This window comes from Chionomys nivalis, chromosome 8 (genome assembly GCF_950005125.1).
Source record: "Chionomys nivalis chromosome 8, mChiNiv1.1, whole genome shotgun sequence".
In the NCBI taxonomy this organism is placed as follows: Eukaryota; Metazoa; Chordata; class Mammalia; order Rodentia; family Cricetidae; genus Chionomys; species Chionomys nivalis.
In genome coordinates this window covers 53,669,004-53,685,014 of record NC_080093.1, presented here as the reverse complement: position 1 = coordinate 53,685,014, position 16,011 = coordinate 53,669,004, and the positions used below count along the sequence as shown (strand labels likewise).

Genomic DNA, 16,011 nt, shown 5'->3' with positions numbered 1-16,011 from the left:
GTCCTGGAATACAGGAGCCCCTGCGAGTGGCACCTGCCTACCTTCAGGCTGTCAGCCATGATGACCACACTGGGATCGGTCAGGGCACTGAAGAGCTGCTTTGTGGCCCGCTTCTTCTCCTGCCGGTAGTTCTCCTTCTGTGCCTGCAACCAGAACAGAAGTGGGTCACGGAGAGCATGAGCTGCCCCAGCTCCTCCCACTGCCAGCAGGGCACCAGCATAGGAGGATGCAGAACAGTGGCTCTCAGCCTGTGCATTGTGACCCCTTCCAGAAGGGTTGCATATCAGATATTTATATTATGATTCACAACAGTAGCAAAATTATAGTTATGAGGTAGCAATGAAATAATTTTATGGTTGGAGGTCACCGCACGAGGAACTTTAACATTAAAGGGTCACAGGGTTAGGAAGGTTGAGAACTACTGATGTAGAGGGTGTGGGTGTTTCCTCCATCCTCACCCTGAGCCAGGCCCACCTTGAGAGCATCCTTCTTGGAGACCCTGGTCGTCGGGGAGGTACATTCCTTGTCAGATCCATTGCATAGTCTGTACTCAGCCTGTAAGAGAGGAAATGGGGTGCTGGGGGTGTCAGTGTGTGGTTGGGGCTGCCAGGGCCAGAGCAGAGAAAGCAGAGGGCCCAGAATAAACAGAAATGAGAATGTGATCTGGGCACCAGCATTCATCTCTGCTTCTGACTGGATGTGAGGATACCAACTGCCTCAGCACCCGCAGTCACGCCTTCCCACCCACCCGACAGACTGTGCCCTTGAACTCTGAGCCCAAATAAACCCTCCCTCCCTTAAGGAGCCTTCAATGGGCATCTTGTCTCAGCAATGAGAGAAGAAACACGGTGGGGTTTGCAAAGAGGGTTTTGGTGGCAGCTTGGCCAAGGTGGTGACTAACTCCTAGGCTGTGTCAGCCATAAGGACAGCATCCCTATCTTCCCCGATGCTCAGAACCACTCCTTGGTTCTGGGCAGGGTCAACAAGGAGACTTCGGGGTAGGGATGGCCACTGGCTCTGGGGGAGGTACATCTGGAGGGTCAATGTCTACAGACGGGAGCCAAGCATTTGAGCCTGGGGCCACAGCTCACTTCCTGGACCTAGAGCAGTAACTATGCAAGGAGCCATAGCCTTACAGATGAAGAAACTGAGGTCTGTGGTACAGAGGCATAACTTTGTCTAAAGGTCACAGGTTTGGGGATAGCAAACTGTGCCGTGAAGCCCACATGCCACTTGTTGCCGGGTCCCTAGGCTCTACAGGCGTGATGCACATGATACAGAAGCTGCCACAGGCTATTGGAGCTCACTGAGAAGCCGCCTCTGGGAACAAGGCTGCACCCCACCCCATTTCAGACCCATGCATGTTTGTCACAGTGTCCCCCAAGGCCTCTGGTCTCTGACAGAGAGAGAAGAGAGCAGCCCTAAAGAATTCAAATACCATGCTCTTGAGAAGAGCGGAGGGTGACCATTTCTAATGGTGAAGGTTACCATGGTTCTTCCCACAGTGTAACAGTGCTCACAGTGGGAACAAGAAGCCAGAACTCAGCGACAGACAGAAAAGCACAGTGAGAACTCCAGGGGACAGCCTCAACTTCCCCAGACAGTTTCTGCCAGATGTTGTGAGCCCCGGGTGCTGGAAGTCCCTCTGTTCATCCTCTCTAGCAGCCTATTCCAGTCACTTCTGCTGTAGACGCCTGATTTGGCGATATTTTGCTATCTGCTGCTTCTTTCTGTTGGCTACCTACATGTGTTCTTGTACTTTGTCTTGGTAAATACTTAACACACTCATAGCTGGGCAGTGGTGGCACACGCCTTTAATCCTATCACTCGAGAGTCAGAGGCAGGCAGATCTCTGAGTTCGAGGCCAGCCTGGTCTACAGAGCAAGTTCCAGGACAGCCACGGTTACAGAGAAACCCTATCTTGAAAAGCCAAAATTAATTAATTAAAAAAAAAAAACTAAACATACTCATTCAAAATTCAAAACATGTCTATCTATTGGCTGTCCTAACTCACTCTCCTGCACAGTACAAGATGAAGTGTCTGGGGAAAAAAAAAAACCAAATGTATATTTCATGATGTGAAAATTATGGTGTGAGAGCCGGTTTTAATTGTCAACTTGACAAAATCTAGAACCACCTAGGAAGCGTCTCAGCGAGGGGCTCTCAAGATCAGGTTGGCTGTAGTTTTCTTAGCTGGGTTGACGGAGGTGGGAAGACCCAGCCTAGATGTGGATGGCACCATCTCCTGGGCTGGCCCTGGGCTGAACGGAAAGGGGAGCACGAGCTGAGCTCCAGCCTAGGGGATTAGTCAGCTCAGCTGCTCTCTGCCCTTGACTGTGGTATGGGTGACTGTGGTATGGGTGTCGACTGTGGTGTAGGTGACCAAAGCTCCAGGTTCCTGGTGCCTTGTCCTCCCTGAAGTGATGGACTGTAACCTATACTTGGCTCTGAGGGACAGATTGGAGTCCAGAGGTTCATGGAGGCTGTAAGAGTGAGGGGTTGAAGTACTATGTGTGGGCTTTTGTGTTGGTGGGTACATCTGTACTCATTTTTTTTAACATTATGTGTGTGTGTGTGTGTGTGTGTGTGTGTGTGTGTAGGTGGGAAGACAACTTGCAGGAGTAGGTTCTCTCCTACAGTGTGGGTTCCTGGGATTGAACTCAGATCATCAGGCACAGTGGCAAGTGCCTTACCTGAAGAGCCATGTCACTGGCCTGTATATGCATAGTAAAGAGAACAGCTCAGCTGGGTGTGGTGTTACACGCCTTTAATTCCAGCACTCGGAAGGCAAAGAAAGGATGACCACTGTGAGCTGGAGAGCAACCTAGTCTACATAATGAATTCCAGGCCAGTCAGGGCTACACAGTGAGACCCCCTCTCAAAGACAAACCGACTGACCACAACAACTCAGGTCATGTGTCACCTGCAGAGAAGGGGACCGTACCATAACAAGTCTCAGAAGCATGCCCTGGTCACACAGCAACCAAGGAGCCATGCTGGGATTGAACCTGGCAGTCTCCCTTCAGACATCAGAGGAAGTGCCCAGGGGCTCTGCTCAGAAGCAGTTATTGAGCTGAGGGTGAATGACAAAGCACGGGCCAAGCAGCAGGCCCCTAGGGACAGGCCCTGTGGGTACTCTGCAGAAAGCTCCCCAGCCTGGCCTGCCCCTCCACGTGGCTGGGCAGATACATCTCTTCCTCAGCCCCCAAATGGCCTGCATAGAAGGAGGACAGCTCTGACCACACTGCTGGTGACAAGCTCCATTGACTTGACCAGGGCTTAGATAGTCCCAGCCCTGCAGGAACTGCGGTTAGCTGTCTGTCAAGAGTGCCCCTGTGGGCAGCTAACTCAGTCCCTGCTGAGACTAGCAGCTGGCATTTCTCAAGAACTGTGAAGAGATGGGCAAATCAACCAGTGGTTTAAATTAAAACACTATTTACAGAAAGAAATGGCCCAGTGGCTAAGAGCCCTCGAGAGGATCCAGGTTCGATCACTGGTATCTACGTGGTAGCCTCCTAGGATACCAGGCACACAGGTGTACACATGTGCATGCGGGCAAAACATCCACACACAAAATAAAAACAAATACATCTAACAACCCCACTATTTACAGCCTTCCACCAGACCAGGTTTAACCACAGAGAAAGAGGGGAGGCCAGCTGGGGGTCTGGGGTGGAGTACCTGCACACCAGAGGCCCCAGGTTACCCTTGTGTCCTCATGTGTACCAGGCCACACAGGGACACCTAGGAAATGGGAAGGCCCCTCAGAATTGTGGAATTTGAGGGTTCTGGGGATGAATAAAGCACACACTACATAAGCATGCAGGCTAGAGTTTGGATTCCTAGAAGCAAGCCATCGAAAAGTAGGACAGATGTTGTAACCGCCTGTAATCCTACCAATTGAGAGGGAGAGATGGATTCTGGGGCAAGCTGGCTAGCAAGAGCAGCCAGAATTGGTTAGCTCTGGGTTCGGAGAGAGAGCAATAGAGAAGGAAGGACACCTGATATCAACTTCAGGTCTCCACATGCATGCACACATACCACATATACCAACGCAAACTTCGCATTGCACACACACATACATGTGAGTAAAATAAGATAAGCTGTAATTTGGAACAAACCACACATCTGAGAAGGGCGAAGGACTGGGAATATATATATATAATATATATATATAATATATATTATATATATATATATATTGCTTACAGCTCACTAAGAAAAGACAAGCAACCCAAACGGAAGATAGGTGAGAGACTCAGCAGCATCCCCCAGGAGGATGCACATGATGCCATGCAGATCTGAGTCAACAGGGAAACCCAGCCATACTGAGACGCCAATCAGGAAGGCTACAGTCAGAGACAGAATAGAAACCCTCGGTGCTGGCTGGGGAGACCTGAGGGAAGGCGACCGGGGACATGCTGGGGCTCACCAAGCGCACAGGAGTTCAGCAGTTCTTCAAAAATGAAACAAAGAATGTTTCAGAAGTCTACAGTTACTTTAGCACCTGGCAAGTTCACAGAGGGCTGTGGCCCAGACACATTGTGTACACGGGTGCCCGTGGAAGCTGATTACTGCAGCTAGAGAATGGAAACCACCAAGAAGTGGCTGCAAAGGGAACAGCTCAGACGAGTGTGGAAGGAGGAATGGAGCAGGCTAATAGCTTGGAGGCTCCCCCTAGACAGAGGGGCTTCCTTTCATGGGGACTTCCTAACCCCAGAGAGTTCTGTCCGGCACACATCTCTTCTCAGGTCTCCTGTGCTATGCTCAGCTTCTAATAAGCCGAGAGACAGAGACTAAATCCCATGCAGCAAGGGTGTAGCCTGAGAGTTGAGGCTTTTCCTTCTAAGTATGGGGACCGCAGGCTCAGCCAGCGCCCTTTAGTTAGGCTCCCTGCCTCCCAGTCCTCCCACAGACAGGCTCTTACCGGTGGCACCTTCGTGGCAGAGCCTGGGGTCAGGGGCTCTTCATCTCTGGGTGGTGACTGGCCATTGGACTCCATGTCCCTCCCTGGAAGACAGTGGGTAGGACTCCTCAGAGAGTGCCCTGGAGGCTGCCTGGGAGGGGCAGGAAACCACTAGAGTGTTGTGGCCCTGAGAGGTGGCGTGAGCTTCAGCAAAGGGTCCCAGAGGCTCCGGCCAGGCCCTCACAACCACAGAAAGGAAACGGGAGGAGCTGGCGGAAACGGGGGGCAGCTGGGCCATTGGGGTGTGACCGAGGCCCTTGGATCACCAAGCAAGCATGGTGCCCAGGCTCAGAGGCACACTGGTTCAAAATCCAGGACTCCGGTAGTCCCGGAGTCTTGCTCCAGATTAGCTGAAGAGGTGGGAGGGAGGCTTGGCACCTGGAACCCTGCCCTGCTTCCCTGCACTCTGCAGCCTGAAGGAGAGAAATGATGGTGGGCTGGCCTGAAGCCAGCCATGGGTATGATTTGGCTACTGTCACCCGCTGCCTAGGGAAGGTGGAGCTGTGGTTTATAAGAGGCCATGAGTCAGTGGTGGGGTGAAACTCTCCCTGAAGCCATAGGCCAGCGATGGGTATAAGGGGAAGGAACAGTTGGGAGGCTGGGAGTTCTGTAGATCACCTCCCAGGAACTCTGGGAAGGGCTGGGCAATGGAGACATTCTCTCCAGAAAAGCTAGGACAGTGACCTACGGAAGTAGTTCTACCCACCAGTCAGAGAGCAGTAGCCATCTGAGGTCATCTAACATCCCAATCTGGTATGGTGACTACTCCCTCCCCCACATGTGACTGAGCCTCAGGAGCTCCCACTCTCTGCTCATACAGCCCTGACTCAGGCCTTGATGACAGGGAGGCAGCTGTCCACTCTCAGAGGCCACATGTGGAAAGGCGCATCCTGATGAGGAGGGATCATGCTCCAAGCACCCAAGAGCACAGAGGTGTCACGTCACGCCAGTGCAGACAGCCTAGCATTGGCTCTTTGCCGCCATACATATCCTGTCCACACCCCTGCTCCTGGGACCTCTTGCATTCCTTGAAGAGGGCCTGGAGCTTCCCAGTCCTGCCTTGCCCAGTCAGTCCTTCCACAGTTCAAGTCTCCAGAATCCGAGTGAGGCTTGCCACTACCTCCTCTCTTTCCCTCCCCCCCATGGGAACCCAGTCTTCCTCGCCTCTCCTCCCCCTGTTCCTGTGGCACAGGTGAATGAGGCCTGTGGGTTATATCCTTGGCATCCACCTTCCTTGTATGCCAGTGACTGTCCAGAGTGCCTTCCTCACTCTGAGCCTCAGTCTCCCTTCTGCTGCCTGAGACTGTTGATGGCATGACTCTCCTTCCCTGTCACGACCTTCCACCTGTCTCCTCCTCACTCTGCACCCAGCCTTGGGAGGTGGAAGAGAGAAGAGGGCAGGGCTAGTCCTCAGGAGCAGCGTGATCCCACTTCCCACTCCTCAGGGACTCCTGAAAGAGAAAGCTAGGTGTGTTAAGGCTAGCTGTGACCTACAGTGTAGAGAGGGCTCAGCTCAGACTCGGCTATGGGTGGGCAGGCATGGAAGCCATAGGCCCAGCAGCCACGAGAGCATTCTTTTGTGGTGGGGTCCACATTCCAGGACCCAGAACTTCATCCACAAGTGGCGTGGAGGTAGCACAGACTGAACTGTTCCCTCCCAGGGTTTAGGACCTCTTGGAAGTGGGACATAGGTACTGATGTTGTCTACATTTTATAAATGGGTGGGGGCTGGAGAGATGGCTCAGAGGTTAAGAGTATTGCCTGCTCTTCCAAAGGTCCTGAGTTTAATTCCCAGCAACCACATAGTGGCTCACAACCATCTGTAATGGGGTCTGGTGCCCTCTTCTGGCCTGCAGGCATACACACAGAGAGAATATTGTATACATAATAAATAAATAAATAAATAAATAAATAAATAAATAGGTAAACTGAGTCCCAATAACTGATCTGCAGGCACCCGGCTAGGGCTGGGTCAGGTGCCGGTCCTCACAGCCCCTGTTTGATACAACTGCCCTCTGCCGTCCCTAAGTTAGTCCCTTGTCAGCAAACTTGGTCCTTCAGCATGCCATGCCCCCTTTGCTCACGAAATCCTTAGTCTCCTTTGTGTGGGAGCCACCCTCACTGGCCATGAAGGTCCTGGAGGGGTGGGACACCAGCTGAGCTCTCACAACTGCAGGGTCAGGGGGACCTCTGCTGCCCACTGCCTGCACCGACCTGGGGTGATGGGACCAAGTTCATTTTCGCAGCCCAGAACCAGGTTCCGTGGGAGCTTCCGGGGGTCAGTCTTCTGTGGAGTAGAAGCTGGTGGACACAGCGAGAAGCGGCGCCGGAGAAAGGCCTCTTCCTTCATGGCGTGGGTACTGGGGGGCTTCTGAAAAGAAGAAGAGGGGGGCACGTGGTCAGAGGGGGAGGGTTCCGATGAGCCCACAGAGAAGTCAAGAGGACAGACCAGGTGGCCCCAAAGTGTCAGGAGATAAGCTGGTAGGAAGCATTATAAGGAGACTGGGGTGTTCTCCACCCGCTTGTTCCATTTTAGGGCACATGAGATCCATGGCACTGCCTGAGTGTCTCTGGTCTTGTGTGGCTCCCTGGACTCAAAGTCCTGAACAAGCTGAGAAGGTGCAAGTGTGCTCTGACAGGTTCATACCAGCCTATGACATCACCTATCTGCTAGGAACAACCCTGGGAACAGGAGAGGCCACAGGGGAGGAATGACAGCCAGCCACTCCCACACTCTCAGCCACTGCAATGCCTTTAGCAGGGCCCAGGGCCCCACAGCCTCACCCGAAACAAGGCCTGCCAGCTGAGCACAGGTGAGCAGCCACCTCCCAAGCCTTTCCCTGTTGACTGAACAGAACCCATCCAGTCTCAGCTACTCTTATACATGAGAAAACCACAAAGGCCTGGCTCCGGAGTTGCCTGACCAGTTTTCAGTCTATTGCCCAGCTTTCCCCCTTGCCCAGCTTTCTAGGGATATGGCCTGAGCCCTTTTAGCTGGCTAATAGCTTCCCAAAGAGCCGACTTTACCTCCCTTTTTTCCAATGGCCTGATCTCAAATACACATAGCTTTCCTGCTGGACCAGGTGGGGCTTCAGGAACAAACAGGGTACCTGGGGTATCAATGGTTCCAGGGGTTTCTGTCTGCAGTCTAAAGCCTGTCTGTAGCCCCTGTCTACTTTTAATTCAGCTGAGATTCCCTGGCTTGTGCCAGGCCCAGAGCAATCAGGGCAAGCTGGACCCTTAGGGACCTGCAGGGGGCAGGCAAGAGGGCTATCTCTGGCAGCATAACAAAGGGTGTTGACAGAGTTGGTTTGCCACACCTGGAGTTTCACTTTCTTTAGGGATTGGGTAACACAGGCTTGGGGCAGGGTTTACAGTTTACTCTCAGCTATCCCATCAGGCCATCTGCAGTAAGTGTGTCAGGGGAGGGTGTGTGTAAGTAACTAGAGGGACTCATCAAAAAGTGCACCTGGCCTGCAGGCATACACACAGACAGAATATTGTATACATAATAAATAAACATTTTGAAAAAAAAAAAGTGCACCTCATGCACACCTCATGCGCACTATCTTGTCTTCCTCACTTCTCTCCATCTACCTAATCATTCATTTACACATCTGTCTGTCCTCCCTCCTTCCTTCCAACCATCCATTACTCACCTCCCTATCCAGGTATCCATGTGTCAGTCATCCATTCATCAGTGTATCCATGCCTCATCCACCCACCCACCCATCCAGCATCCATCCATCCATCCATCCATCCATCCTCTCATTCTCTCATCTTCCCTTCCTAAATCTTTCCAATCAGTCAGCTGACCAGACTGGTTCCCACTTTCTTCTCATTTCCCCTACACTCAGACACACAAGGAGGGAGGGGCAATGACTACTCAGACAACATGAACAGAAACCCCGCCCCCGCAGCCACAGTACAATTCAGGCATACACCCAGAGTCATGGACTCTATAGCTGACACCTACAGGCCAGTGGTGGCCCAGCAGCTTCCTTCAATCTGCTCGCTCAGCAGGAGGCTTCAACTCTGCAGAGCTATCCTGAGGCCCCTACTTCCCTGTCCTCTGTGCCCTGCCCGTTAGAGGCCTGCTGTCTGGAGGACACTGTCACACACTAGGTGTGTGTGTGTGGGGGGGTACATCTCACAGGCAGCCAGTCTCGTAGTCCCGAGCTCTGCCCACCTTGTACCAGTAGTCCTGAGCTCTGCCCACCTTGTGCCGCTGGCCCTCGTTCTCCTACTGGACTCTGGCCTCTTCACAGTCCTGACAAACACTGAGCCCAAGCCTGCTGAACGACCTCCGTATGGCTCGGCTCTGCTCTGCTCTCTCCATGTCCCCACCCCTATTGTGCAGGCTGGGTTTTGTCACATTCCACTCAGGAAGAGTGTCCTCTGGGTGACCACTCTTTGGCTGCACTGTGCGCATTCTCTGCATAGCACTGGAGGCTCCTAGACACCCTCCCTGGAAGTTCTTTACTTTGTTAAAACTCTTGGGCAAGAGAGATGGCTCATTTCATAAAATGTGTGCTAGACAAGCGGGGGGGGGGGGGGCGAGCTCAATCCTCAGAACCTGTAATCCCAGTGCTGGGGAGGCAGAGGCACGTGGATCCCTGGGGCTGGCTGGCCAACCCGTCTGGCCAGATCTTAAAGGCCCTAAACTAGTGAGAGTCCCTGTCACTCTGAGGAACTGCACCTGAGGTGTACACACATATGCATGAGCACACATGTGTATCCTGTGCTCAAATGTGCACTCTGTCTAGCTCTGTCTTGCCCACCATGTGATCCTGCCACCCAGGGAAAGCAACAAGTGAGACAGGTCCTGGACAGGGACCTAGGAATGTGGGGCTATAGACCATGCCCATGCCCAGTCTCCAGCTCAGGGAGGAGCTTCAGAGAGGTGACCAAGACAAGGGCTGCTGTCCACAGTCACTGTTTCTAGCTAGTGGCTAAGTATAAGGGGCAGTATTTGTAGAGTGCTTGGAATGGCTAAGGAATGGGGTAGGAGGCAGGGAGCATCCTACGTAAAGAGGGCCAAGCAGGGAGCTGTCAGTCAGCCCTGGGCCAATGGTCTCCTCCCAATAGAAGCTCTAGGTTGTCAGGTCCTGGGAACTCAGGCCCTATGTATGCCCACCCATGGGAGCTCCAAGGGAGAAGTGGGACTAGAAAGAAGGATGGACGAGGAAGTGGAATGCTGGCGGCGACAGCAGAGTCCTGGTCCTCTGAGTGACTCAGGAGGGCTATGTTGTCCGCCTCTGGCCCATGAGACTTCTGGGAAGTCTCCTGGACTTTGACGCTAGGTACCAAGGTCCAGCCAGATTCTCTGGATCCCGAATTCTGCTTACCCAAGGCCACTAGAAGCCAAAATGTGCTTACCCCAACTATTTTCTCTAACCAGAGTCAGCAAGGCCACCTCAGACCTCACCGTTACTCAGTTCCATCTGAACGCAGCTGGTCCTTGCCCACAGTTTCCAGAGCCCCTCCCTGCTGCAGAGGATGCCATTTCTATGTTTAGTTGTATCATCCCCCTGCTCTCATGATCCTCAAGTCCAAGTGCACGAGGGGACCCTGTGGGACCTGAGAAGAAAACCCAAGGCAAGCATACAACACACCGGGACCTGCTCGGGTTCATGGGGTGGAAGTCTAAGGTGGTGCCATTTCTGCCCAGGGGAGACCTAGCCCAGAGACCCTGACCCCCTGAGGTAGGATCACACAGAAGGCCAGGCCATGAGGCAGAGGCCATGACCAGCAACATCCAATTCTGGGCCAGGCCTCAGAAGAGAAGTTTTTGCAAGACAGGAACCCAAGGCAATCCAAGAGGTCAAGGGCAGGCTGGGGAGCTAGGACTCCCCATGGTATAGCCTAAGCCAGTTACCTCCAGAGTGAAGGCCATAACCTCTCACTATGCAGTAAGGTGTGGTCTTGAAAGGCCAATCTGGCAGGCAGGAGTGGAACCCGCCACCCAGCGCCCCTGCTTTGGGAGTGAAAGCTTCAGTACAGCTTGGCATAGACCCTGTGATTACAGCAGACGGCCTTCCTGTTCTGTGTCAGCCAGACCCACTTCTTAGGCTACAAAGGCTGCAGGTGAAGCATGGATGCCACCTCTCTTCCTCCTGCTGGTTCTGGCAGAGTGGCCCTGACCTGGCAATTCCCACACAGCCACTCGGCCTGGTCATCAGGTAACCTCTTTGCTCTGTAGTTAGAGCCCACAGAAGGTAGGGACATACAACCTTCAGGAAGGGACATTTTGAATGTGGCTTCAGAGCCCAGACACGTGACTCTGAGGTGTGATGGGAGTGTGGCTGAAGTATGGGGGGTGGGGAAGAAGGGGGTGGACTCCTGATCCACAGGGAGTCAAAGCTCAGTGTCAAGTCAGTGAAAGTGTGGATGCCATGAGGACCAGGGAGAGCCCGCTTGCTGGCAGAGCATATGGAAATGGAGGTGGTGAGGGTGAGTCTATAGGGTATACTCTGAGTGTGGCTAGACGAGGGGCAGGTAGGAGAGGAGGAGAAAGGGGGAGCCACCATACCCACCCCAGTCAGTGTATGGCCTTTCTTCTCTCCACCCAGGTAGCTGAGGTGTGTCTCTGCCTCCACAGGACCTTTTGTGGGACTCTTCTCCTTCCTTAGTGAATTAGCTTTTCCATAGAACACTTCCTCAGGCTGCTGTTCAGGGACCCATGTTTTCCTACAGTCCGTAGAGATCTGTGCTCTGCGATACTGCACTTGCGTGAAGGGCTTCATCCTCAGCTGACCTGACTCCTCAAGCCCTGCTGTGCTTCTTGGCGAGGTACACACATGGCTAATGTAGTACTTTTACAGAGACTTAGCTCATGGATGGGAACTGGGCTCGGGAGAAGCTGGAGTTGCTGACACCAAGGAAGGTTCCTGAAGGGTGCTACCAGGGGGGGCTACCCATCCCTGAGGCTATGAGCTCTTCTGGACAAAGCAGTGGCTGCCCAGCCAGAACTGGAATACACACCCCTTCTTGAGAGCTCAACTTCCTGTTTCAGACCCTTTCTGGATCCCTCCCTATGGGTACCCAGGGCTAATGGGCATGGGGTTCTGGGGCCCTTGGTGTCCATAGCTCCCACTGTGCTGCTGGGCCCACAGTTAAGTACATCCATGTATCTGGGCCTGGAAGCAGCAGGAGCTCAGACAGCTGACTTTTGTCTCCCACTCATGCCTAAGAGTCACCGTGTGGCTATCTTCCCGTGACTATGGATCCTCCTTATCCATTTTCTCAGGGCTTCCGCTCTCTCCTGCCCAGCTGAGGGTCAGGAAGGTGGCAAAGCAAGAGCAGGGGGAGGAGGTAACTGCAACTCTTACCTTGGCCCTGCCCTCCACATGGACCCAGACAGGCTCCTCAGATTCAGTTTCCCATCTAGAGCACAGCAGCCTGCCATGGCGTCAGGGTGATGCTGCTTCCCTGTTCCGTCAGTGCCATGTCCCTGTGGACAAGGGTCTGGAAAGTGGGCAAGGATCCCTGCCAGCTGGGACACCTCGTACTGTGGGGACACCACCACCTACGCCATCCACTTAAAGAGAATACCCCTCCATCTGAGACCCTCCATCCCCAGTGAGGACATCCCTCCCAGCTGGGTCGCCCCACCAAGAAAGAGCCAGCTCACTGACCTCCGGCTGCCTTCCAAGCAGGGATCTGGCCTCCAAAGTACCACTCCCTCCACTGCTGACAGACGCCCACCTTCAGCCCAAACAATGGATTCTTTGTGGAGAAAGGTCAGGGCCACACAGGAGGAGGCGTGGAACTATGATCCGGGCCCAGGCTTGCCTGAACCTCAGAGGAGGAATCAGTGAAGTCTCCCATTCCCAGACTCCCTTCGTCCACCTGCACACTCAAGTGGATGGGGCATTCCGGTCTAAGTCCCTTCTGTCATCCTGCAGAGGCCTGGGGACCACGAGGACCATGGCTGCGTGGCCTCAGCTGGCCACATTCATTTTCCAGCTCTGTGTAGAGTCTTTCTCTGAGTGGGGCCTCAGCAGACAAGTGATCTCCCATGGCTAGCACTGTGGTCTTTGGGTAGCTTCCTTACCTACAGTCCCTAGGGAGCTGCTGGAGGGAGGCAGGCCAGGGTCCCTGGGGAGAGGTGAGGCTCCAGATGCTGGGGCTCTCTATCATGTGTGGAGACCTCCATCTCTATGTATGTGCTGATGGTTCTGTCTGAACTTGGAGTCTTGTTAAAGGCTATTGCGGGGGTCAACCCTTGAAACCAGCTCAGGGGTGAAGGACTATGGCCTACAAGCTCAGCTCTCTGCATGCTCACTGAGGAATTGACAGACTCTATAGAATGATTGCAGCTACCACTTAAAAGGCCTGTCCCCACCATGTCCCATCCAGTCCCTGCTGTCCCATCCAACTGAGATGACTTTGATTTTGGAAACAAACTGCAATAGAGACAATGCTCTTAGTGGTCATGCAAGCTGGCATGGGGGACTATAGAGGACAAGAGACGAGAGGAAGAACAGGGGATAGTGCAGCCAGGGAGAGGGATGGACCAGGCTTCGCAGGGACAACCAGACAGACTTTTGTGAAAAATTCCACTGCAGAGTCATGGTCAGCCCTGTACCAAGTGGGCATGTCTGAGGGGCTCTCGGAGGGGGCTGGTGTTACAGAGACGCCCCTTAGTTTAGCTCTAGAGCCCAGCATGCCACCTCCAGTGGGATGGTGCTATAGGTCACTATCTACCCTGGGTGGCGACTGATGGAGCCACAGACAGCTGCCACTAGGTCACCCAGCAGGAAAGCTGGGTGAGTGCTGACAGGAATTGTTTGCTGACCTGGTCTAGCCACTCACTTTCTCCATGTAGGTTGTCCTACCTAGATGGTCCACAAAAAGACTAGACGAGACAAGGTGGCCACGGTCTCTCTTGCTTCCTCCCTATAGCACCAGGGACCCGAGGCCCAAAGGGCAGCAAGTGCTGGTTCTGAGAGACCTGTAGACTATCCAGACACCCCCAGTTCCTTCTCTCCCACTGCTTGCCCCACCCCCATCCTCTGCTCACCCCATCCCCACTGGGGACTCCTGCCTTGGGGAAGCTCATGCTTCCTGGATATGGTGGGCCTGCTTGGACTCTGGACATGGCTTCTGTCTCTCAATCAGAAAGAAGGATACTAAGGACCCAGCATGTCAGTATCTCTAAGTGGTAGGTGATCTGGCTAGCTGTATGAGCCTGGTGTCTGAGACCAAAGAAATTGCCAGAGGGTCCGCTGCTGCCTGCTGTCCCCATACCAGTCCTACCATGGGATCTGTGGGTGCCTGGCTACCCCACACATCTAGAAGCTACCATCTGTGGGGTGTAACAAAGCCGGACTGGCCCAATACTAGGGAGCAAGGTGGGGTGAGGGTCTCTCCACACTGCCAAGCATGGCTGCAGGGGTCCTGTAGCAGGTCCCCAAAGTGTACTGACCTTGGAAGGTGAAAACTGTCGGGAGGCCCTAGATCAAGTGACCACTGGAGACAGACTTCCCATACTTTCTTCAGCTCTATCTGCTGTCAAGGGTCACAGGTGTGGAACCCTGGAAGTGTTGTGAGGAGTCTAGTTCAATGTCAAACACTGAACACCACCCACATCAGACATGCCCACTCAGGCCCTAGTGGTACTCGAGGGACAGGGCCGGTAGAGACCACATGGTAACTAAGGTCTAGTCTTGATCCAGTCCTAGCTCTAGATCAGCTTGGGGAGGCTTGTAACATATACTACAGAATAGCCCCAAATTACCTCCCACCCTCCCTTGTCCTCTGGTGCCAAGAGGCATCCCACCTTGAGAGGGTTGAGGAAGGATTTGCATAGTTGTGCATCTGGGTTGCAGTGGAACTTAAAACCAAGAACCCACTTTTTCAAAGGTTTGAGGGGAACTCCCAAAAGCACCCCTCTGGGGCTCCACCATGCAGCAGCTCTCCCCTTTGTGTTCACCTGATCACAGGTGCTTCATGTTAGCCTGGTCCAATTTTGTATCAAACTGTCCTCTCCCCTAGACATCCTCCTCTTAGGAAATAAGCTTCCAGATTGGGGAGTGAGGAGCCCCTCCCCCAGATGTAATGAGCAACAAGTTCCTCACTTGCTGGAGGGGTAAACTGAGGCCCCTTTCCCCATGAGCTCACATGCCCCAGCTCACATGCCCCCTGCCAAGCTGGAGCGGCTCTCCCTGAGAGGCTCCTGCTCACCTGGGCTCTCTCTCACCTGGCGTGGTCAGAGTTCTGGCTTCCTCCATGCAATGCTTCAGACCCCACATGTCCTTCTGCCTTAGTCTGTGGGCCGAGTCACACAGCCCCCTCTGTTGTCCACCCCATGAGAGGCTTTCAGAAGGACCTGGAGTGGACACAGGACCTGGGAGCTTCACGCAGCTTGGGTTGTCAGGGGGAGGGTTACACTGTGAAATGTGAAATGCCCACAGGGCAAAGCTGCCACTGATACCTAGGTTTGGCAAGTTCAGTCTCATCAACAACTCTTTCGGGAGCCACCCCTGCGCTCCTGCCCCTGCTTGCTGAGTATGGCAGATGCCAGGCAGGGAGCAGGCCCCTCCCCTTCTCTACCTCCCAATGCCCAGAAGGATTCTGGTGCTTGCAGCAATAAAGACCCTGAAGATTTAGAGATGGCTCAGGAATTAAAGTATTTACCGTGCAAGCATAAGAACTAGAATTTTGGTCCTCAGAAACACATGTAAAAGCCTGATGGGTGTTTGGTATCCCCTCTGTAATTCCAGCTTCAGAAGGCAGAGACAGGGGATTCCCAGGACAAGCTGGCTCAAGGAAAATTAGCCAAACCCACCAGCTCTGGGTTTGAGTGAGACCTTCCCTCAAAAAAAAAAAAAAAAAAAAAGTGGAAGCCGGGCGGTGGTGGCGCACGCCTTTAATCCCAGCACTTGGGAGGCAGAGGCAGGCGGATCTCTGTTAGTTCGAGGCCAGCCTGGTCTACAAGAGCTAGTTCCAGGACAGGAACCAAAAGCTACAGAGAAACCCTGTCTTGAAAAATCCAAAAAAAAAAAAAAAAAAACAAGTGGAGGAGTGATCAAGGGTGATTC

General features: G+C 53.4%; 1 protein-coding gene across 2 annotated transcripts in view; it reads right to left on the bottom strand.

Moving 5' to 3' along the window:
- Osbpl5 (oxysterol binding protein like 5) overlaps nt 1–16,011 on the bottom strand; it is a 74,158-nt gene that overhangs the window by 23,637 nt on the left and 34,510 nt on the right. For both annotated transcript variants that reach the window (XM_057779028.1, XM_057779029.1), the window contains exons 2-5: nt 7,181–7,337; nt 4,928–5,010; nt 475–555; nt 42–143 (exon numbers count right to left, since the gene is read on the bottom strand). In XM_057779028.1, coding sequence (XP_057635011.1) covers nt 42–143; nt 475–555; nt 4,928–5,010; nt 7,181–7,337 — 423 coding nt within the window. The remainder of the gene's footprint in view (nt 1–41; nt 144–474; nt 556–4,927; nt 5,011–7,180; nt 7,338–16,011) is intronic.